The following is a 22,243-nucleotide window of genomic DNA, read 5'->3' on the forward strand; positions in this document are numbered from 1 at the left end:
CTTTTTACAGGGTGGTTTGCCATTGCCTTCCCCAGTCATCTACACTTTACCCCACCAGGAAGCTGGGTACTCATTTTACCAATCTTGGAAGGATGGAAGGCTGAGTCAGTCTTGATACGGCTACCTGAACCCAGCTTCTGCTGGGATTGAACTCAGGTCGTGAGCAGAGCTTGGACTGTAGTACTGAAGCTTACCACTCTGCACCACAGGCTAGTGACTGTTACTAAGGGAAGGTTAAAAGAGCTTTAAAGCTCAGAATAGGTTTTCAATTAGGAGGGATGCTTTGAACGGGGCTCCTAAAGTCCAGGCTCTGGAGCCAATATGAATAAGGCTTGACCAAGAGTTAGCAGCAGATTGGATGAAACCTTTGGGAGAAGGTAGAGAAGTTGCAGTTGAGAGCAGGTGAGTCAAAGAGAAGCAGCGAGAAGGTGGTTGGGAGGCTGAAGATCTCAAAGAAGAAAGTTACTGGCCAAGGCCTTCTGATAAGCTGGGGGAGTTAGAGGCTGAAGGCAAGGAGGATTTACTGTTGAGGAGAAGGCAGGAGACAAAAAGTGCACATAAGCCTTGGAAGAGGCAAGATCTGTGATGCGTCTGCCTGATGAGAAGGGAAGAGTACCTCAGCTGGACCAAAGCAAAGACTGCAAAGGAGCCTGAGGCAGTCCTATTCCATGTCACGGCTGGGGCCGGGTCAGGCAAAGTCCAGAGGCAGTCCGAGGTCTGTAGCCAGTAAGCAGGAGGGTCCGAGGCGCCAAATCCGAATCACTGTAGAAGTATCGCAGGTCTGAGGTCCAGAAGCCGAGGTCAGGGAGTCCAGAAGTCCAAAGCCAAAGTCAGGGAGTCAGGAACCAAAGTCAAGCCGGAGTGGATGCTAGAATGTCAGGGAGATGACTAGTTGCTTCCACAAAGCTTCCTCCCAAAGCCCACAGCTATATAGCCCTCTGCTGGCTGTTGCCCGTTTGGGCTAATTGCTGGCTCAGGGAGGCAGCCAGGATCCTGTTACCACTCAAGCATCCTTGCTCTTAGAAGGGCCAGTATCCTCTCAGAACTCAGGGCTCAGGGAGCGTCTTGCTTGTGAGCGTGCCGCCCTCCTCCGATCCCTGAGGTCCTGCCGGAGGCGGTCACGCACACGAGCCACCCGAGAGGGCGAGGCAGGGGGGCTGGGAACTTCTCCAGCAGGAGGCAGGGGCACTGGTGCAGGTGGCAGGGGCACAGTTTCCTCATCAGACTCAACTTCCTCTGAAGGGTCCCCAGCACCCATGACACTATCCCCCCCCCCAGGGCCCCCCTCCGTCGAGGGACCTGGAAGGTCGGGGTGGTCGTTGTGGAACTGGTGCACCAAGTCCGGGGCATGAAGATTGTCCTCGGGCTCCCAAGACCGGTCTTCTGGGCCGTATCCCTCCCAGTCCACCAGGTACTGGAGGCCTCCACGATGGTACCGGGAGTCCAGGATCTGGCGCACCTCATATTCTTCCTCGTCATCCACCAACACTGGTGGTGGCGGCGGTGGGGAAGGAGTCCGAGCTGGGTCAGGGGGTGCAGCCGGAACAAGGAGGGAGCGATGAAACACGGGGTGAATGCGGAGGTGGGGTGGCAACTGGAGCCTGAAGGCGACGGGGTTTATTTGTTCAACGACGGGGTAGGGTCCAATGAACCGTGCATCCAGCTTGTGAGACCGACCAGGCCGGCGCAGGTAGCGAGTTGAGAGCCACACCTGATCCCCCGGCTGCACTGGAGGGCCTTCTTGCCTCTTTCGGTCCGCAGCCCGTTTATATGCCTCCTTGGCTTGCTGTAGCTGCTCTCGGAGCAAGTCTTGGCTGGCACGGAGTTCTTGCAGGTAGGCATCGACGGCGGGGACATTCGTGGGTGGTAGGATCGCTGGGAAGAACCGAGGGTGGTACCCGTAGGTTGCAGCAAACGGGGTCATTTGGGTGGATGAATGGACCGCGTTGTTGTATGCAAACTCCGCTAGGGGCAATAGAGTGGTCCAGTCATCCTGCTGGTAACAGGTGTAACAGCGGAGATATTGCTCTAGCGTGGCATTGGTGCGCTCTGTCTGGCCATCTGTCTGTGGGTGGTAGGCTGAGGACAGGTGCACTCGAGTACCCAGGCTGGAATGGAGGGCTTGCCAGAACCGAGAGGAGAACTGAGGGCCCCGATCGGAGATCAGATGGGCTGGGAGTCCATGCAGACGAAAGATGTGTTGCAGGTAAAGCTGGGCCGTCTCCTGAGCTGTGGGGAGTTTCGGGCATGGAACGAAGTGGGCCATCTTGGTAAATAGGTCGACGACCACCCAGATACAAGTCTGACCCTTGGAGCGTGGAAGTTCCGTGATGAAGTCCATCGAGATGGTATCCCAGGGTCCTGAAGATGTGGGCAAGGGCTGCAGCAACCCTGAGGGTTTGGCTGGGATGTCTTTGGCCCGTCGGCAGACGTCACAGGAGCTGACATAGCGGGCAACATCAGCGCGAACTCGTGGCCACCAGAATTCCCTTGTCAGCAAGTGGGTGGTCTTATGCTGTCCAAAGTGCCCGGCGGGTAACGAGTCGTGGGTCAGGCGTAGCACTTCTGCCCGCAAGGGCCCGGGCGGCACATAGAGGCGTTCGCGGTGTAGCAAGAGGCCGCCTCGAGTCATGAACTCCCCTGTTGGGTCATCTTGGAGAGCCTGGAGGTGTTGCTGGACCCAGGGATCATTGGCCTGGCTAGCCCGAATGTCCTCCACGAGTGCTGGTGAAGTGGAGGTGGCTGCAAATACTGAGGGCGGCAGGATTGGAGCAGCGGGCGCGGTCTCAGTTGAGGCAGGGGCGTATTCCGGTTTCCGGGAGAGCGCGTCTGCTTTCCGGTTCTGGGTATGGGGGATGTAGGAGATCCGGAAGTCGAAGCGAGAGAAGAATAGGGACCACCGGATCTGGCGCTGGTTGAGACGGCGGGTGGTCTGGAGGTGTTCCAAGTTCCGGTGATCGGTGAGCACTTGAACAGGGTGGTGAGCCCCTTCGAGGTAATGTCGCCAAACCTCAAACGCCGCCTTGATCGCGAGCAACTCCCTCTCCCAGATGGTATAGTTCCTCTCTGCAGCAGTGAGCTGCCGCGAGTAATAGGCGCAGGGCTGGAGTGGCTGGGACGGCTCCTCGCGCTGGGACAGCACTGCTCCCAGGGCCACGTTGGAGGCATCAGCTTCCACCGTAAAGGGAAGCTGGGGGTCGGGGTATCTCAGGAGTGGCCCGGTGGCAAAGCGAGTCTTCAGGGTGGAGAAGGCGTTATCGGCCTCTGGGGACCAGTGGAAGGGTTCTTTGGGGCGGAGTAGTTGAGTCAGGGGTGTGGTCAGGGATGCGTAGGCCGGGATGAATTGCCGATAGTAGTTGGCAAAACCGAGGAACCGCTGCAGGTCTTTGCGATTCTGAGGAGCCTGCCAGGTCAGGACCGCTTCTACTTTTTTCGGGTCCATGAGGATCCCCTGCGGTGACACAATGTGCCCAAGGAACTCGACGGAGCGCAGGTCGAAGTCGCACTTCTCCAGCTTGGCGTAGAGACCATGGGCTCGTAGGCGCTGCAGGACCTGGCGGACGTGCTCGGCGTGCTGGGCAGGATTGCGGGAGTAAATTAGGATGTCATCCAGGTATATGACCGCGAAGCGGTCGAGCAGGTCCCGGAATATGTCATTCATGAACCTCTGGAAGACAGCGGGGGCGTTGGTCAGTCCGAAGGGCATTACCAGGTGCTCGTACTGCCCGTATCGGGTCCCAAACGCGGTCTTCCATTCGTCTCCGGGCCGTATGCGCACCAAATTGTACGCTCCACGGAGGTCCAGCTTGGTGTAGATTTGGGCCCCCTTTAGGCGATCCAAGAGTTCAGGGATCAGTGGTAGAGGGTACCGGTCGCGGATGGTGATCCTGTTCAGGGCCCGGTAGTCATTGCACAGCCGGAGCTCCCCACTTTTCTTCTTCACAAAGAGCACTGGAGCAGATAGGGGAGAGGTTGAGGGTCGGATGAATCCGCGTTTCAGGTTCTTGTCCAGGAAGTCTCGCAGAGCTGCCAACTCCGGCTCCGACATTGGGTACAGACGCCCCACCGGGAGTGGTGCCCCAGGTACCAAATCAATGGCACAGTCGTAGGGCCGGTGAGGGGGAAGCTGATCAGCTCCTGTCTCTTCGAAGACATCAGCAAAGTCCACATACTTCTGAGGGAGCTGAGGACCACCACTCGGGATGCCAGCTGCTAGAGTGGTGGGAGGAGTCAGATGGGGGCATGGGTCTCGGAAGCGTAGTTCCTGCTGGGCCCAGTCCACGATGGGGTTGTGCAGCTTCAGCCAGGAAAGGCCTAGAATCAGCGGGAAGCGAGGCATGCGGGCGACATCAAACCACAGCTGTTCTTGGTGCTGCTGGACGTGGAAGGTGATGGGACAGGTCTCCTGGGTGACGGGGCCAGAACGGAGGAGGCGCCCGTCAATAGCCTCCACCAGCGACGGAATCCCTTTTGTCTGCACAGGGATCTGGTGCTGCTTCACAAAGGCGGCATCTATAAAACAGTGGGCCGCTCCCGAGTCCAGCATGGCATACACGAACAGCCAGCGTTCGTCAGGCAGACGGAGTTTGACTGGTAGCAGGAATGGCCCTGGGGTATCAGCCCGCTGTTCGGAGGACCCAGCTAGTCGCCCCAGGCTGGGGGGTCCACTTACGCCTGGGGCTGCCCTTTTGGCGGCGGTGGCAGCGAAGGTCCAGGTATCCGATGCTTAGCAGGGCAGCCAGAGGCATAGTGGCCTGCCGTGCCGCAGCAGAGGCACAGATTCTGCGTGCGGCGTCTGGTCTTTTCCTCTGGGGTCAGGCGGGGTCGAGCAGCTCCAAGCTGCATAGGCTCATCCTTGGTGCTGGTACTAGCTGGGGACGGGCGAGGAGCCAGGTAGCACGGCGCAGGGAGCTGGCGCCCTCTGGTCTTGGCTTGGCGGCGACTTTCCAGGCGGCCATCGATGCGGAGGCAGAGGGTGATAAGTTCTTGGAGCGTGGGTGGCTGCTCCACCCTGGCCAGTTCGTCCAGGACCTCCTCTGCCAACCCCTCAGTAAACTGGTCCATCTGGGCAGCCTCATTCCACGCCAAGTCCTGGGTCAGGAGCTTGAATTCAGTGGCATATTGAGCCACCGAGGAGTTGCCTTGTTTCAGTGCCCTGATCTTCCGGTTGGCTGTGGCTGCTTGGACTGGGTTTGAGAAAGCAGCAGACAGGTGGGCCTCAAACCCCTGGTAATCAGTCAGTAGGGGAGAGGACGCGACCAGCAAGGGTGTGGCCCATTTGGCCGCCTGCCCCTTTAACAGACTGATGACGAAACACACCTTGGTTTTGTCATTGAGGAAGTCCCGTGCTCTCAGTTCAAAGTACAGCCGACACTGTGCTAGGAAGGCAGGAAATTCTTCCACGGCACCCCCAAATCTGTCAGGTGGGGGAACTGGGCACTTGGCTGGAGCACTGGCCGCAGGTTGTTGCTGCAAGTGCACTACTGCCTGTGTTAGCTGCTGTACCTGGTCTTGGAGCGCAGCCAGTAGTTCTGTGGTTTCACTTGCTTCAGCATCCATCCTGTGGAGTGGGTGTTTGTCGGTGGAAGCAATCTGTCACGGCTGGGGCCGGGTCAGGCAAAGTCCAGAGGCAGTCCGAGGTCTGTAGCCAGTAAGCAGGAGGGTCCGAGGCGCCAAATCCGAATCACTGTAGAAGTATCGCAGGTCTGAGGTCCAGAAGCCGAGGTCAGGGAGTCCAGAAGTCCAAAGCCAAAGTCAGGGAGTCAGGAACCAAAGTCAAGCCGGAGTGGATGCTAGAATGTCAGGGAGATGACTAGTTGCTTCCACAAAGCTTCCTCCCAAAGCCCACAGCTATATAGCCCTCTGCTGGCTGTTGCCCGTTTGGGCTAATTGCTGGCTCAGGGAGGCAGCCAGGATCCTGTTACCACTCAAGCATCCTTGCTCTTAGAAGGGCCAGTATCCTCTCAGAACTCAGGGCTCAGGGAGCGTCTTGCTTGTGAGCGTGCCGCCCTCCTCCGATCCCTGAGGTCCTGCCGGAGGCGGTCACGCACACGAGCCACCCGAGAGGGCGAGGCAGGGGGGCTGGGATCTTCTCCAGCAGGAGGCAGGGGCACTGGTGCAGGTGGCAGGGGCACAGTTTCCTCATCAGACTCAACTTCCTCTGAAGGGTCCCCAGCACCCATGACATTCCAGCATCAAGAGGAAGCTGCCAGGTCAATCAAAACATTCTCCAGCACTAAGCTTATGAAATATTGCCTCGTGTGAAGGAACATGGAAATCTGGTCTTATTTTAGTAGGGAGAGTGACTGTTAGAGCCTCATCTTGGCTACAGTCCTTTAATGAGGGACTGCATGGCATAAATATATGATTTGCAGTTGTTTAAAGAAATGCCCCCCCCCCCGCTTTCTGTTTGTTTTCTGGGGACCCGACCAACAACCTGGTGAAGCTTATAAACTTTTGGAGTCTTATTAGGTCATCACAGTGATCACCTACAAAGTCCTTGATAGCCCTGGTCCAGCTGCCTATCCTCATGCATTTCCTGTCCTGGCTACCACCTTGTAGAATTGCCTGCCTGTGGAACTCCAGAAGGCCACTGCACTTCGTCAGAATGCTGGGAAACAGAAATGTTCAGGAGGGCATTTTTATTAAGGGATCAGAATTGCACTATAATTGAGCAGGTCCAGAATGGTATTCTTATAAGAATAGAATTGTAGTCTATTGCAACGTGTAAGTTTCATCTTGCTTTTACTGCACTAAATCTTACCTTTGTAATCTTGTGCTGGTTATGGTTCATCGTGCTTTAGACAATTTTCTGTTTTCATGTTTTAAATTCTCAATCTTAATCCTTTTTCATTGTGAAGAAGAAGAAGAAGATATTGGATTTATATCCCGCCCTCCACGCCGAAGAGTCTCAGAGCGGCTCACAATCTCCTTTACCTTCCTCCCCCACAACAGTCACCCTGTGAGGTGGGTGGGGCTGGAGAGGGCTCTCACAGCAGCTGCCCTTTCAAGGACAACCTCTGCCAGAGCTATGGCTGACCCAAGGCCATTGCAGCAGGTGCAAGTGGAGGAGTGGGGAATCAAACCCGGTTCTCCCAGATAAGAGTCCGCATACTTAACCACTACACCAAACCGGCTCTTGTTACTGGGTTTCTTGAGCCGTCTGAATTGTTTTCTATGGTTGTGATCACGCAAACTAAATAATACACTTTCAATGCGCTTTCCAACTGGATTTTGCTAGTTTGCACATTAGAATCTAGTTGGAAAGTGCATTGAAAGCGCATTATTTATTGTGTGTGATCACAGCTTCTTTTTGGAATCTGTCTTGAGTTTTAGCAAGAAAGGTGGGCTATAAATGTGGCGATTCAGTGTAAGTAATGTGCATTGCCTTTGAGGGAAAAAATCCTTGTTTTAACTGCACACTGATGGGGGGTAATCTAAATTGAGTAAGTGATCATAAGAGGTATCTGGGGGTTGTGTTAGATTTTTTGATGGAAATGTTGATTAGATGTGTAGCAATGGTGCCAAAAGAATATTCTGTATGAGGGATTACAAGGAAAAGTCTTGAAAGTAAAATGGTCATTATGTTTTTGTAAAGGGTTGTGCACAATGCAGATCTTAATAGTTGTCTCTGACCAAGGATTCCATAGAGGATAGCAGCATTTTGAAGAAGAATTGCAGATTTATACCCCGCCCTTCTCTCTGAATGAGAGACTCAGAGCGGCTTACAATTTTCCATGTCTTCTCCCTGACAACAGACACTCTGTGAGGTGGGTGGGGCTGAGAGGGCTCTCACAGCAGCTGCCCTTTCAAGGACAACCTCTGCCAGAGCTATGGCTAACCCAAGGCCCATTCCAGCAGGTACAAGTGGAGGAGTGGGGAATCAAATCCGGTTCTCCCAGATAAGAGTCCATACACTTAACCACTATACCAGACTGGCTCTCGTGAAAATAAGAGCCCAGGTGAAAATGTATTTCACCCTTTTGCCTGGGTGAAAATGTATTATCTGGTCGCTATAAGGGGAAAGTAGAGTTCACACTTAAGATGCTTTTAAAGGATGCTTGAATCTTAAACACGCTAATTTTGTATATTGGTACCCAACAAGAACTGTGATGACCTCTATTCTAGCCCAAGTGTCAGAATGGAGGGCTGCACAGCTGAGAAGTGTTGCACAGGATTCGGTGTTCACCTTTTTAGTGTTCTAGAACACTGCTTTTAGCTTTCCTCGTTTAGACAAAATCCAGCCATGCAGGATGTTTGCCATTTGGATAGACAGTGTTATATGCCAGATGAAGCCACAGAAATTCTGGGCAGGAAAAATATGATGTGACCCTAATTGTGGGTATTCAGTACTTAATAAATAGGCCATCTCTTCAAGGTTTATTGGTTAGTGCTTTTATTTTTGTTTTGTGCTGTCACTTACTGAAATTTCTGTGGTCTTTGAATGCTGTTTGCAAGCCAATAGAGAGAGGAGAGCTGTTGGTTTTGCGTAGATCTAATAGATATTCTGATTACAAATTATCTCTAAAACACAAATTCTATACTATTTTTTTAAAAATGTGCTCAGGGGACATGGGATTGAATAAAATCAAGATCTTTTATATGGTTCTAATTGCCAAGACTTTCCTATTACCACAGAAGGAAGGAATGTTTTCCAAAACCCCTGCCCAGGAAAAGTTGCCTGCTGGATTCCTGGCCAAGAGATTTCAGCCTAATGATAATTTAAGTCAGTTCACACATTTCTTATCTCCTGCTCCTTTGCTCTTTTTATATCTATTTCACTTTGAGTTCTGTTTTCCCCTTTATCAGGTAGCTTGACATTGAAGCTAAACCGAGTGAAAGCACCAGTGTTTTTATTTGGGCTGCTTGTATCTTGAGTCCTCATCTTGTCTGGGGTAATGTCTTCATGTTTACAGGGTGGTTTCTTTAATGCGAGCTAAGAGTTTCTACTAAGGGAGGGGTCCTCAGCATTGTTCAACTTTTGAAATTTTGAGAACATGTAATGGGCATCACAGCAAAATGGCTGCCACTTTGAATGGCTGAATTCAGTCATTATGATGGGGTTTCTGAAGCACTTCCTACCACTCTAGTGAACTGGATGATATCCTTTGAGAAAGAAGCAAGTGGGCTCCATGGGCACTATATTGGGGATCATGGTTCTGAGAGCCTTCAGACTGCTGGCAAGAACTATCTGAATGTTAAGTGGCATCCTGATGTTTTGGTGAGCTTACTCTTCCAGGTGCTTTGCAGAATTATCTTCATGAAACTGCAGGTTCAAGCCACATGTGTTTGGGTCATGGATTTATTGTTAAACAAGTTGATGATCATGGTAGCTCTGCTTCTGATGGTTATATGACCCTGGGTTGTAGAAAATTTGTCATTTGTTTAGCAGTAACAACGGAATTATGACTCCCCACCCCCAACTGCTCCTTACTCTCTTCTGGTAACATCACTTCTTGAATCTCATTCTAGGTTCAGTGGCATTGTAGATCACGAATGGTAGCTGGAGCAAACTTCTACATTGTGGGCCGAGATCCTGCCGGCATGCCTCATCCCGAGACTGGAAAAGATCTCTATGATCCAACCCATGGTGCCAAAGTACTGACTATGGCGCCAGGCCTGATAACGTTGGAAATTGTACCCTTCAGAGTGGCAGCTTATAACAAGAAAAAGAAATGCATGGATTACTATGACTCGGAACAGTAAGTTGTTTTTCAGTTTTAAAAACTGATGAACGTCTGACATAATATTTTGGGTATGGGGTTTGGATTTCTATGCCAGTATGTCTCTGCTTTTATTATTTCACTTTCAAGTATGTTCCTACTCCTCAGGCCCATGGTAAATTCTAATCTGGGAACCTGCAGTGCCTGATTTACCATTTAGTAAGGTATTTTTTTTAAAAGTGTGCCTTTACAACTTAAATAAAAATCCCAAACTTGGATCACTACATCTCTTGAGTTACTTTGCCAACTTGGGTGGCCTTGGAATGTCACCAAAGACTGTTCCTGCATCTAGCACAAAATTATTACGGCATTGCTTGCCATGTTAATGTAGATCATTTTGGAATTTTTGTTTTCAGCTTCTTCATATGAAGATTTAATTTGACAGGCTACATTTGATACCATCATGTGGTCTGACAAGTTTCTGAATGCTAAGTGTGCTTTGATTATAGAAATTTTTCCATCTGTAACAAACACATACCTTTCTGTAGGCCTTCCATAAAAATATCTTACATTATAACCTGGTATAACTGATCTTCTCATGCAGGGAGCCAGCCTGGCGTAGTAGTTAATAGTGGCAGACTCTAATCTGGAGAAGCAGCTTGATTCCCCACTCATCCACTTAAAGCCAGTAGGGTGGCCTTGGGTCAGTCACAGCTTTCTCAGAATTCTCACCACCCCACCTCCCACAGAGGGTGTCTTGTTGTGGGGAGAGGAAGGGAAGGTGACTGTAAGCTGCTCCAAGACTCCTTTGGATAGTGAAGGGCAGGGTAAAAAACCAACTCTTCTTCTTGTCCTCCTTGTCCTCCTCCTTTGGGGTTTATAAGTGGAGCACAGCTTTCATGGATCTTGGGAGTGAGGATGTTGTTCATCTGACCCACCCAAGGTCTACATGATACAACACAGTTTCAAAATCTGCAAAACAGACCGTTGGCCATTCATATGAGTGGTCTTATACACTTGTTTTTATGTAGGTTGTAAAGGAAGGTTAGTTTGACTAGCAGTTCAAGGCTGCTAGGCTTCTGGAATATTAAATAACATTGCATGACTTGACACTGATGGACTGAGAGGCGAGGGGACAAGAGACATTGTAGCAGTTATGGTGATGGAAAGGGACCCTGGTGTGTCTGTAGCTGGGAAGAAAGTTCTTTTTGCAGCTTGATAGAAAGCATCCTCTCCCAGCGTACAGGGAAACACGCTAACTCTTTGACTGCTTCATTGGAAGGGGCAGGGCTGGTGGGCTTGAGCCAAAGAGCTGGCACCCAGATTGATTGAAGCACATGTAGGATGGGATCTGAAAAGGGGAGCTGTTCCATTGTCTGAGAGTCTGATGCTGAGTATGTTTGAGTGATGTGTGTTTGGAGCACACTTTGCTTTCTGTTTGCCATGAAAGAGGGAAATGATGACAAAGAGAGTTGCAGTTGCACCAAGTACGGGGGCCTCCCGCAGCTAACAGAGGCCAGATGTAACATGGATTATCAATACATAGTAACTTTTATTTATTTTACTTAGTGCACATATATCTGCTTCTTGTAGTCTGCACAAGTCCTTACCCACCTTCCTTGACTCCTTGGCATGTTACAATTATATACTAGTGTGGTTTCAGGCATCCCACAAGACTGCATTTCATTTGAGGTGGTAGTTGAGACAGCGAAACAGGAGTCAGAAGATTGCTCTTTAGTGTGATTGCTATAATTCAGGCCACCACAAGATTTCAGCTGAGTGGTTAGTTTGAAGGTTATGCTATCACCATGCATATGAAAGCTTACATTCTGAATAAAATCTTGTTGGTCTTAAAGGTGCTACTGGACTCCTACTTTGTTCTGTTGCTTCAGACCAAAACGGCTATCCACCTGGATTTTTCTTGCCTAGTCAGTCACCTTGGAAACGTGAGAGATGTGGGGGGAGGATTACTGGAGCCTATTGGCAGCCTGGTATTTTTGTTCCATTTCTGATTCAGAACTGAGCCTAAGGCCTTTCTAAATGACAAGCAGCTCTGATAGGTGGTCTCTGATAGGTAGATGTTCTGAAACCCTTACTGAAAATACCATTCTGCTGCAATTATGCTTAAAGAAGGAAGGTCTTATGACATTTAGTGGGGAAGCCAGATAACAAGGACAGGCAGTGCCAAGGTGCCTAGTTCAGGAAAATGTGGGGACAGTGTTACAATCAGAAGGCTATGGTAAAAGAGGGAAAAAATTCCTAGCTTCCAGGGAAAGAGCACAAAGCAAAACTGCTTTAGATTGACTATTCTAGTAAGGATGGAGGGAGTGATGAAAGAGTTGGCAACTGCTTCAGTTGCCTGCAGGTTAACAGAATTCTGCAGTCCACTGCATTAAAGCTACAATCAAGTTATTTATATGCCAGGTTTCTGTGAATGTTCAAAAACATCATAGAACACTGTATTGGCATATAATTCATCTTTTTTGAGAATCTGTTCTTTCCCTTTCAAATGAACAGCTTAATCTAGTTTTCATGGTTGCAACAGCTATACTAAAAATGTAATATATGCTGCATAAGAAAATGAGAGGGGGGGGGAGTACACAATGCACACGGTTCTCTTCCTAGGTGAGCGCACAGTGAGACTGAAGGAGTGCACCCTGAAGGCATGGATTTCTTTTGAACACTTTTGGACCTCAACTATTCTTTTGTTCTCCAGCAGCAAGTAGCAAAGGACTGGTGGTGGAAAGTGCTGTCTAGTCACACCTGTCGTATAGCAGCCAAGCAGAGTTTTCAAGGCAAGAGATGTTCAGAGGTTCCATGGTTTGGTTCTGCATAGCAGTCCTGGACACCCTGGTGATTTTGCATTCCAAGTACTAATCAGGGCCAACTCTGCTTAACTTCTGAGTATGGATGAAATCAGGGTAGCTTGGGCCATCCAGGTCAGAGCAGGTATAGACTAGGCCAGTATATTTCACATTCCTTTTGGGGAGTTGAACCCTGCCTACTTCTGGTAGCCATCCTGTCAGAAACCATAGCAGAAAGTAACTTCTGGGATTCAGGTATTGTGCAGCTGTGCTACTCTTGCTCAACAGCTAGCTTATAGTATTTGGAACACAGATCAGCACCCTGAATGTATGAGATGTGACTATAGCTTGTGCACCTGATGAAAGGGACTGGTCACCTGTGAAGATCTGCATGTCAAAAAGCCTTTGAGTCATGCTCAGGAGCTTTTGTACTCTGGCAAGCTTTTATTATTGATTCAGGTTCAAAACCTGCTGGGACCAGTGGAATGCCCCTCTAGTAGGGGTGCCAGTCTCTGGGTGTGACCTGGATATCCCTTGGAATTACAGTTTATCCCTAGACTGAAGACTGTAATCAGTTCCCCCAGAGAAAATGGATGATTTGGACTCTATAGCATTTTACCCCACTGTGGCTTTGCACCCCAGTGTGATCCCTGTCCTCTCCAGGCTCCATTCCCAGATCTCCAAGACTTTCCCAACCTGCATCTGGAAACCGTACCCCCCACTGATGGCCAGAGGGGACCTGGAAGCCCTACTCTGGTGTGTAACTTTATAAGTCTATCTAGCCTGATTTGTCAGTTCAGCAGAGTAATATTATTTTGCTTACACTCTGGAATTTGTTGCTGAGACAGCGGTGGGAAAACAGGCAATTATTAATTATGCTGTAGAGACGTGTTTACTGTTGCTGGGGTGGAAGGAAGATGGTTGGCTGCATGTAAAAGCAGAACTCCCATTTGGTGTGGCATCTGCAGCATGCAGCACAGATGTTGGGAGAAACATTCTCAGGGGAAAAAAAGGTGCTTAAGGAACCGCGCTTTAAATCCTCCCTTCAAAGGGACTGCACACCAGCTCGTCTGAGCTTCGCTCAACTTAGCACTTTGTGAGGATATGAGATTTTAATTGGTCTGTCCTTTCGCCCCACTTAGTTAAATGTCAGAACAGCATAAATTTGTTCATTATTCCATGTGTCTCTACAAAAAGCTGGTTATGTCCATATTTCTATAGAAAATTTGAACTTAGTCACACAGGGAATGTTTGATAAAGCACAATTTGAGCAATGTATTGCATGTAGAGACTTTATGATCGAGTACCTGGGACCTGGGAGACCAAGGTTCAAATCCCCACTCAACCGTGAAGTGTGCTGGATGATCAAGGACCAGTCACCCATTTTCAGCTTGTTTACAGGGGTTGTTCTGAGAATAAAATGGGGAAGGGAGATCCTTGGAAGAAAGACAGGATAAAGAATGTCCTAGAATACGTTAGATGAATTGTCTCTTCCTTGCAACCATCCTGTGATATGGTTACCATTCCTTCTAAAAATACCATATGTATATCTAACATATGTATATCTAACATCCATGAATGCCCCACCTTGCAAATTAAAAAATGTACACAACGGGGCCATCACTGATAGGATATAGGTGGCTGCAAACCCAGGGAAGAAATCTCAGATGTATAGAATGATATGAAAAGGTCCTCCCACAAATGGAAGCCTGATCTCACCACACCAGCTTGTAAATGTTACATGAAAAAAAAAATAGAATTTGGGTGGTATGTTGGGCTTCCAGAGCAACACAAAATGGTCCTTGACAGGCAGTGGCAAAAAACAAGAGCTGGCAAATTTGGAGGGAAAGCAGTAATGGAAAGAGGATGTTGACAGAGGATTGTGAAACTGGGGAAGGAGAGCCAGCAAGTGGAGATGAAGGAAGGAATAAGTAGTTGGGCAAAGAGGGGGAACTGGAGAGTAGGATAACAGGGAAGGAGCATTGAAGCCCAGAACAACGGGTGGGGGGTAACTGAAGGCAAGAAGAGGAAAGTTTTATGGATCCCCGCATTGTAACTAAATCGAAAGAAAAAATTAAAACCTTGGCAGGTGTCAACATTACTTATGGGCCTGAAGGAGCATTAGAAGATGGACTCTGTGTGTGTACTGATGTCTGGCAAAGTTTACTTCTATTGCATGAGAAGACAAGAGCCATCTCCCCAAGCTATTAAAAAAAAACTTGTACACGTTCTAATACTCAGTTTCTAAATCTGAATGCAGATTAGTTGAACTACTGACAGCCAAAGGAACAGCGAATTACATTGTTGTTGATTTATACAGCACCCTTAGTCTAAATGAACCAGGGTGCTTTAGTGACAAAATATAGGACTAGGTCTGGGCAATTTAGTTCAAATCCTCTCCAAACCACGAATTTCACATGGTGACCTGATATTCTCTAGTAGTCCGGGGTGGGGCAGTCTTCATTTCTGGGATTGTAGTTCCTCTCTCCACAGGCAGGGTTGTCTATTTTTGCGATTCCCCAGTCACTCTTAAAGGGACACAGAGTGGCAGTGGCAGCTGCACCGGAGAGCCTTGGCCCTCTGCACAGCTCCTAGTGCCTCTGAATGGGCCAGCTCCAGGCAAGACTACATCAGCTGCAGCTACAGTCCCCTTCATCCCTCCTGACTCTCAGTAAAGCCAGGGGGCCAGCTCATACTCCTCCTGTTTCCACATTGGCTTTTTACATGCTTTATCATGTGTTCCAGGATCAGGAGGGGGGGGGGGCAAAGTGGAAGGGCTTCTAGCCCCACTTGTGAACCTCTGGATGGCACTTGGGTTCTTTTTTTGTTTTGTTTTTGGCCACTGTGTGACAGAGTGTTGGACTGGATGGGTCATTGGCCTGATCCAGCATGTCTTCTCTTGTGTTCTTATGTTATATGTCCACTTCATCAGAAGTCTAATTATGAAGTTGGCAATGGTATAAATATTAAAAGATCCATAGAATGGGGGCTGGTGTAGGAAGGAGGGATATTTCTACAAGCCTGGGGAAGCAAAAGTGAAGTTTGTATCTGCAGACACATCACAGTTTGCAAGATCATGGTCAGAAATAGCTAAGGAAAATGCAAAGAGTAGCTGCAGGGTGGAAGTGAACAAAAAGGCTGTGGTGGAGTGGGACAGATGAGTGCAATGTGATGAGAGAATAGAGGAGAAGAATGAGAAAGCAGAAGGAAATGAAAGTAGCTGTGGGAAGGTTGGAGTGAACAAGGGAGCAGGGAAGTGTGGGCTGATGGAAGAGATGGGATTTTTCCTGTCCTGAGAGTCTTCAGTGAATCCACCTGCTGTATTTTTATGAATGGGCAAGGAGAGAAGCTTCCGTGTATACTGTCTAGATACTACTAATAAAAATTTCTTAATCAAGTACAGACAATAGAAATAGAAAAATTTTCAATACCTGTTATTAAATCACAGTATGCATTCATACAAAAATATCAACAGAACAGTACATTTTAAAGGGAAAGCAACAGTCAATTCTCATACAGTTCACAATTCAACAGGTAAGTCCAGTTCCTTTTCTTTCCAGGTTGACTGTTTACTTCTCCCACTTTATGTAGATATTAAGATGAACTTCAGGATGCAGAAAAATATGCTGCAGTCCGAAAGAAGGTTCTTCAGTGTGCAATAATTTCCAATATTCTCCGTACAGGCTGTGCAAGCTAAGCAGGCCTCCAGGGACTTTTAGACCTTGTTTTCGCCCAAAAGGGCTTTATCCAAGCTTAAATACATGTCAGTACACTTCCAGCCGATCCAGTGTTTCAAACTCTTACACTCCCTATCAAGGTTTCAATTCTTAAAAGGATCCACCTGCTGTATTTTTATGAATAGCAACATATTTTTATGAATTACATGAAGACTTAAAAAAAAAAAAGCCTTCTGTACCAGTCGTGGGATGCCGTTCAATGCGTTGGCCAGCTCTTCTTAGATTTTATATGAATTATTCTTTTTTTCCTTTTCTCTCTCTCTTTTTTTTTGTAGAAAGTACTCTAGCCTAATATTCCAGACAATTGAACTTTAAAAAAAAAATACAGTGGGATGGGTATAGAAGTCTTGAAATGTTAATTGTAATGAAAATCTGCCAGCACATGCATGAAGCTTGGCCACTCATCCATAATAAAATACCATCTGTTTCATTTGGCCTTTAATGTGTGTGTGGGGGGGGTGGAGAGAAGGGAAAAATGTGTATCTAACCATGTGGGGGGTGTACAGTGCTTGCAAGGCAGGACTTGGCATGTTGTACTGCCATATTGCTTTGGAATTGTACACATTCTTAAGTCTTTATTTGAAGGCTACTGTAACACTTAGCCACAGGGTGTTTCTGAGAATGAACATTGTTAAGAAAGGAAATATGTCTTGTAAAAGACTAGAAAAGTTTTTGTGAAAGCTAATAATTCTGCATCTTGACAGAATCTGATGTATTTTCATACCACACAATGTCTGTCTACTAGTAGCAAGTATTTGTCTGCCGTATGTTCATCTGGAGTATAGACAATTGTTGTCTTGTTGGTACCAGATAATAAAGCTGGTTAGCATGTGCATTCTTCTTACATGATGGCTACATTGAAAAGTAATGACTTGCATGTGTGAGTCAGCTATTATTATGTATGATTATGTATTATGTTATGATTATGTGACATGGACAGAATTTTTATATCACCTCACAGTACAGTTTGATGAAGCATTTCAAAAGCTCAGCGGTGAGATAGCAAGTGATGAACTCGTGTGTCATCTGCAAGAAATTGTTTTTTATTGACTCCAGTCCAATTAGAACTCAGGGTTCTTGAGTTCCATAGAACTCTTCATCTAGTAGGATGAAAAACTACTTTCTCAGGAGAAAGATGCCAAGCCAGTTACAAATACAAATATTTTAGTGAATTAATCACAAAAACACTTAGCACACAATATCATTGACCAGCACAAGGTTATAGATTGTTGAAATCACTTTAGAATCAAGTCTTCGGTTAATCAATTTGATTTGTGATTCAAAAAGTTACAGTTCCATTTCTATTTTTTAAAAAAACTCTGCCTTTCAGGGATCCTGTCAAAATATTTTAAGGATTTCATTGCAAGCCAACCATTTATAACAAACGTGTTTTAATCCCCTCCCTAACTCTACAAACTTCAGGAGCAGCACCAAGAAAAACTTATGTATCTAATATCCAGCTTTTAAAACCAAGATCAAAACCCAAAGCAGCCTCTAGATAGCCAGTGGGTTCCCATCATCAAGCCTCTTCAAATGCCCACTGAGAAGAATAGTCTCTACATGGGCCCAGAAACTCAACAAAATAGGACAAGTTGCATATCTTGGTCATGATGGTACAGATTCCCCTCATCTTATGTAGCCTTTCTTTGACATGTTGATATCTGAACTGCCTTTTAAATAAACCATCCTGCATAAAGCTGAAAATAAGGGGTTGCCCTGTACTTTTATTTCTGTTGTGAAGTAACAGCAGGTTAGATCCTACTGCTTTGTCCACTTGCATAAGGGAAGGCAAATGGCCTTCCCAATTCCAGATCACATTGCATCCTGTTCTGCTTGACTTTTTGTCCATATGGCTCTTACAGTCCTTGGCATTGCCTTTTCAGGTAGTTAGGACCCCCTGCCCTCTTTTGCCAACAGAAAGCTAGTGGGATCCGACACCAGAGATACCCACCATAGCAAGTTGTCCTAACTTACCCCAGCTTGTTTGTGACTTGTGAATTTACAGTATGGCTACCTGTATTCAATTGTAGCTTGGGATAGCTGAAAATAGTTTGTGCTGTAAAACAAGTTACTGATCCAACTACTGGTGCTAATGGGAACTACTACTCTTTTGAAACATTTGAGAAAAGCAGTAGTTCAGCAGTAGTTTGTGCTGCTTGATTAAGTTCTGGTGCGTGCATTTGTTTTTAAATGCTGCTTAATCTTAGTTCAGACTGAATGGACAATGTCCTTTTGTCATTTGCTTAATATAGTCTCTGCTAAAAAAAATAAATACATTATAAATCACAGAGTAAGTGACAAGCAAATTCTCACTTGATCTTAGCCAAAAGGCCGAGAAGCGAGTGACAAGCAAATTCTCTTATTACTACAAATTATTAGATTCTTTTGGATGTTTCTGAAAAGACATAGTAATGTTTATTCTTCCCAGGGCCATTTTGGAGAATTCTGTGTCTTAATTGACTGAAACAGGCAATGTGTGATTCTGTCATTCAGCAGATGAAAAATTCATGTGTAAGCTGTTTTTCTACACTCACTGAATAAAACAACTTTTATTCAGATTGGCCTAATTTTTATTAAAAATAATTAAGTAGTGCTTCTGTTTAAGTAGTGCTTGTGCTGTCAAAAAGAAATGCATCCTTTGTTGATTTTCCCGACAGGTTTTAATACTGACACAGTTGTAAACTTATTAATATAAATCACCTCTAACAGCTTACCAGCTGTGACCTGGATGGCCCTTGCCTGAGCTTGGAAGCTAAGCAGGGTCACTCCTGTTAAGCTGTTGGACGGGAGACCAGCAAGGTCACTATGCTGAAGCAGGCAATGACAGACCACCTCTTAACATCTCTGACCTTGAAAACTTCAAAGGGTTGCCATAAGTCCGCTGTGACTTGATGGCACTTTCCACCACCATTGTAACAACTTGCTGTTGTACAGAACAATGTTAGACGTGACAGCCCTGCCCAAGAGCTTATACAGTCTAGTAAATAATACTACATAAAAGCAGCAGAGGGAGACTGAATGCAAAATTGCCTGTATGCTAACTGAAACGAATGCTTTTTATGATGTCTGATAATGGTTGTAAGAAATTGAATTGACTGGATGTCAATAGACAGCAGTAGCAGAGTAGCCCCTCTGCCTTTCTTGGAAAATTCCTAGAGGAAAACTAAGGACTGGGAACAAATTGAGTCCGGTGGCCCCTGTGCTGTTTTCTGTGTGGCAAGAGCTGCTCGGCTCAGCACAGCAGTGACAAGTATAAGCTTGTCCATTAGGGTTGCCAAGTCCACTCCCAGAAATATCTGGGGACTTTGGGGGTGGAGCCAGGAGACACTGGGGTGGAGCTAGGGGGGAAACGGCGCCGGGGAGCGTGGTGAGCCACCCCACAGCTGCCGCCTCTTCTCCGCTCGCCGTGGCTGCTTCTCCGAGATGGGCTCAGGCTGAGCCCATCTCGGAGGAGCAGCCATGGCGAGCAGAGAAGAGGCGGCAGCGGCGCGGCGGCCTCACCTGCTCCGCCTCTGGGGTGGAAGTGGAGGGGGCTGGAGGTGGGCCGGGGGCGTGGTGAGCTGCAAGTCCGGGTCCTAGAAGGGCCCGGATTTGCGGCTCGCCATGCTCCTGGCCTGCCTCGCCCTCCCCTGCGCTGCTGCCGCCTCTTGGTTGCTCCTCCAAGATGGGCTCAGCCTGGGCCCATCTCGGAGGAGCAGCTGCGGTGGGCGGGGAGGGGGCGGCAGCGGCGGCCTCGCCTGCTCCAGGATCGGGCGGCTCGCCATGCTCCCCGTTTCCCCCCTCCCCCCGCTTCCATTTTTTTGGGGAGCGGGGGAAGAGGGTGGAAATTCTGGTGTCCCCCGTCAGGGCGGGAGGATTGGGAAGCCTATTGTCCATCACTGTCATCATTGCTATAATCTGATATGAGTGGGCCCTGAAGAACTCTCAGCACCATAACTGCCACTTGTGTTAGCTGCTAACTGGCCTTCAGAGGCCCGCTAGGTCAGAGGGCATTTTGGGCGCTTTCCCAGTAAGCTAAAGGGCCAGCCCTCCCTTGATATAACTAGGAGGGCTGGCCGCTCATGAAGAGAATGAGATGGAGATCTAGAAAAAAAGACCTCAGGAAGAGGAGGAGGGAAGGGGGAGAAAGAGATGATGGAACCATGGAATGGATGCATTTAAAATAAATCTGGGGACTGAAGGGTTATGATAACCAATAAAAAGCAATATAGAAGCAACATAGTTAAACTTAGTTAAAGCAATATAGAAGCATAGTTAAAGCAATATAGAAGCAACATAGTTAAATTTATGGCTGAAAAACTAAAACAAGCAGAAAAATTAAGGAAGCTAAAACAAGATTAGGAAAGCCAACATATTCCGTCCCCCCCCAAAAAAGGAATAATCCAAATTAGATTGTATGTAAGGTAATGATACTCAGCATTGAAATGATGTACCCAAGTAGAAGAGGAGTTGCTTTTTGTGCCCTGCTTTTCTCAACTTGTGGAATCTCAAAGTGGTTTATAATCTCCTTCCCTTCCAACAGACACCTTGTGAGGTAGGTGGGGCTGAAAGAGTTCCAAGAGACCTTTGATTGGCCTAAGGTCATCCAGCCAGCTTCATGTGGAGGTGCAGAGTATCAACCCCCCAGTTATCCAGATTAGAGTACACTGCTCTTAACCACTATACCACAGTGTTACACTGCTAACCTATTGCACATAATGTACAAAGAGTAAAGTTATTTATTTGCTAAGAGCAGAACAGTAAAGCAAAAAAAAAAGGAAATATGCTTTGCCTACATTTGGCTTCCATTCTCCCCCCCCCCCCCTTCTCCCCTGAGTTGTATCCAGCTGAAGTCAGCCTTTGGCTTATGTTTCAAACAAACCAGCAGGCAATGAGTAACAAATAAATGTTGCAAATTGATTAAATTAAGTGAAAATGCTGTATTTAATAAAACAAATCACTTGTTGCATCAGAATTTTTAGTTAATCGTGTCTTTATGTTGTTGCACTGCTAATACCCTTTGGAGGAAAAAATACCATGCTTAAGTTTATTAAAATTCAAGCTAAGTACATTGCTCTATCTCATAGTTACCTGTCAGTGGGTTGTTAGATTTTTGGTTCTGTCCCTTCTTTCTCACCACTTGGGTGCTTTGATAAGTGCATGAAGAAGTTTTCCTTGTTGGTAAAAACTGCCCTTAATATGTGTAAAACTAAGAGCCAAACTAAACATGGTTGCACTCGTAGACTTATCCCATGGCTGCTGATGTTGTTTTCAAAGCAATTGCAGTTCTTTAAAAAAAAATTTCCATGAAGCCCGAATCTGGATTGGGTGCATGGTGGCCCCAGGAGCTCTTGTTTGCCTCCCCCCCCCCTTGACTTTTTCCAAGTACAAAACCAGCACCCCTGTCTGTTTCAGCATTTGAAAAGGCACGGTGGGGGAGTGAGAGCTCCCAGGGCTGGCATACCACATGCCTGATCTGGATTGGGGTCTCACAGCAGTTTTTTAAAACAATTTTATTTGGTTTTTCAATAGACAAAAGATAAGATTTTAACTTTGTACCACTTTGCATTCTAAACCCCACAAGCTATATGTAGCTCTGCTTACTTGTACATCATTCCTCATCTGAACAAAGCTTACATTCTGAATAAAACTTAGTTGGTCTTAAAGAACTTGACTCCTGCTTTGTTCTACTGCTTCAGACCAACATGGCTGCCCACCTGGATGGGTTCATGGCTGCTGTCATGTTTAGTTTGGCTTGAAGCATTGCTTTTAAAACCATCGAACCCCAAAATTGTGTCTAGTTCACTACTGTTGCTAAAGGTGACTTACATGCCCCAAGCATAGGTAGCAGTGATATGGGGCAATTTTTTCTTTTAAATGTTATTAGTGTTTCTATAATTTAAAACTACAATTTGGAAAGTTACGTTATAATTTTACAGGTTATGTATAGTGTTATAAAATATAAAAGAATTAAGGAAATCCATTAAAGATATTACTTTAAACTATTACCATAAATGTAATATATTACTTCCAGTGTCTCAGATTGTAAATGTTCTAATAT

At 46.9% G+C, this 22,243-nt stretch overlaps 1 protein-coding gene across 3 annotated transcripts in view; it reads left to right on the forward strand.

Annotated features, from left to right (window-relative positions):
• The window catches only part of PAPSS1 (3'-phosphoadenosine 5'-phosphosulfate synthase 1), an 81,906-nt gene that overhangs the window by 55,151 nt on the left and 4,512 nt on the right, over positions 1-22,243 (forward strand). For all 3 annotated transcript variants that reach the window (XM_060246955.1, XM_060246953.1, XM_060246954.1), the window contains one exon: positions 9,472-9,701. In XM_060246955.1, coding sequence (XP_060102938.1) covers positions 9,472-9,701 — 230 coding nt within the window. The remainder of the gene's footprint in view (positions 1-9,471; positions 9,702-22,243) is intronic.

Source organism: Heteronotia binoei, chromosome 9 (genome assembly GCF_032191835.1).
Source record: "Heteronotia binoei isolate CCM8104 ecotype False Entrance Well chromosome 9, APGP_CSIRO_Hbin_v1, whole genome shotgun sequence".
NCBI lineage: Eukaryota > Metazoa > Chordata > Lepidosauria > Squamata > Gekkonidae > Heteronotia > Heteronotia binoei.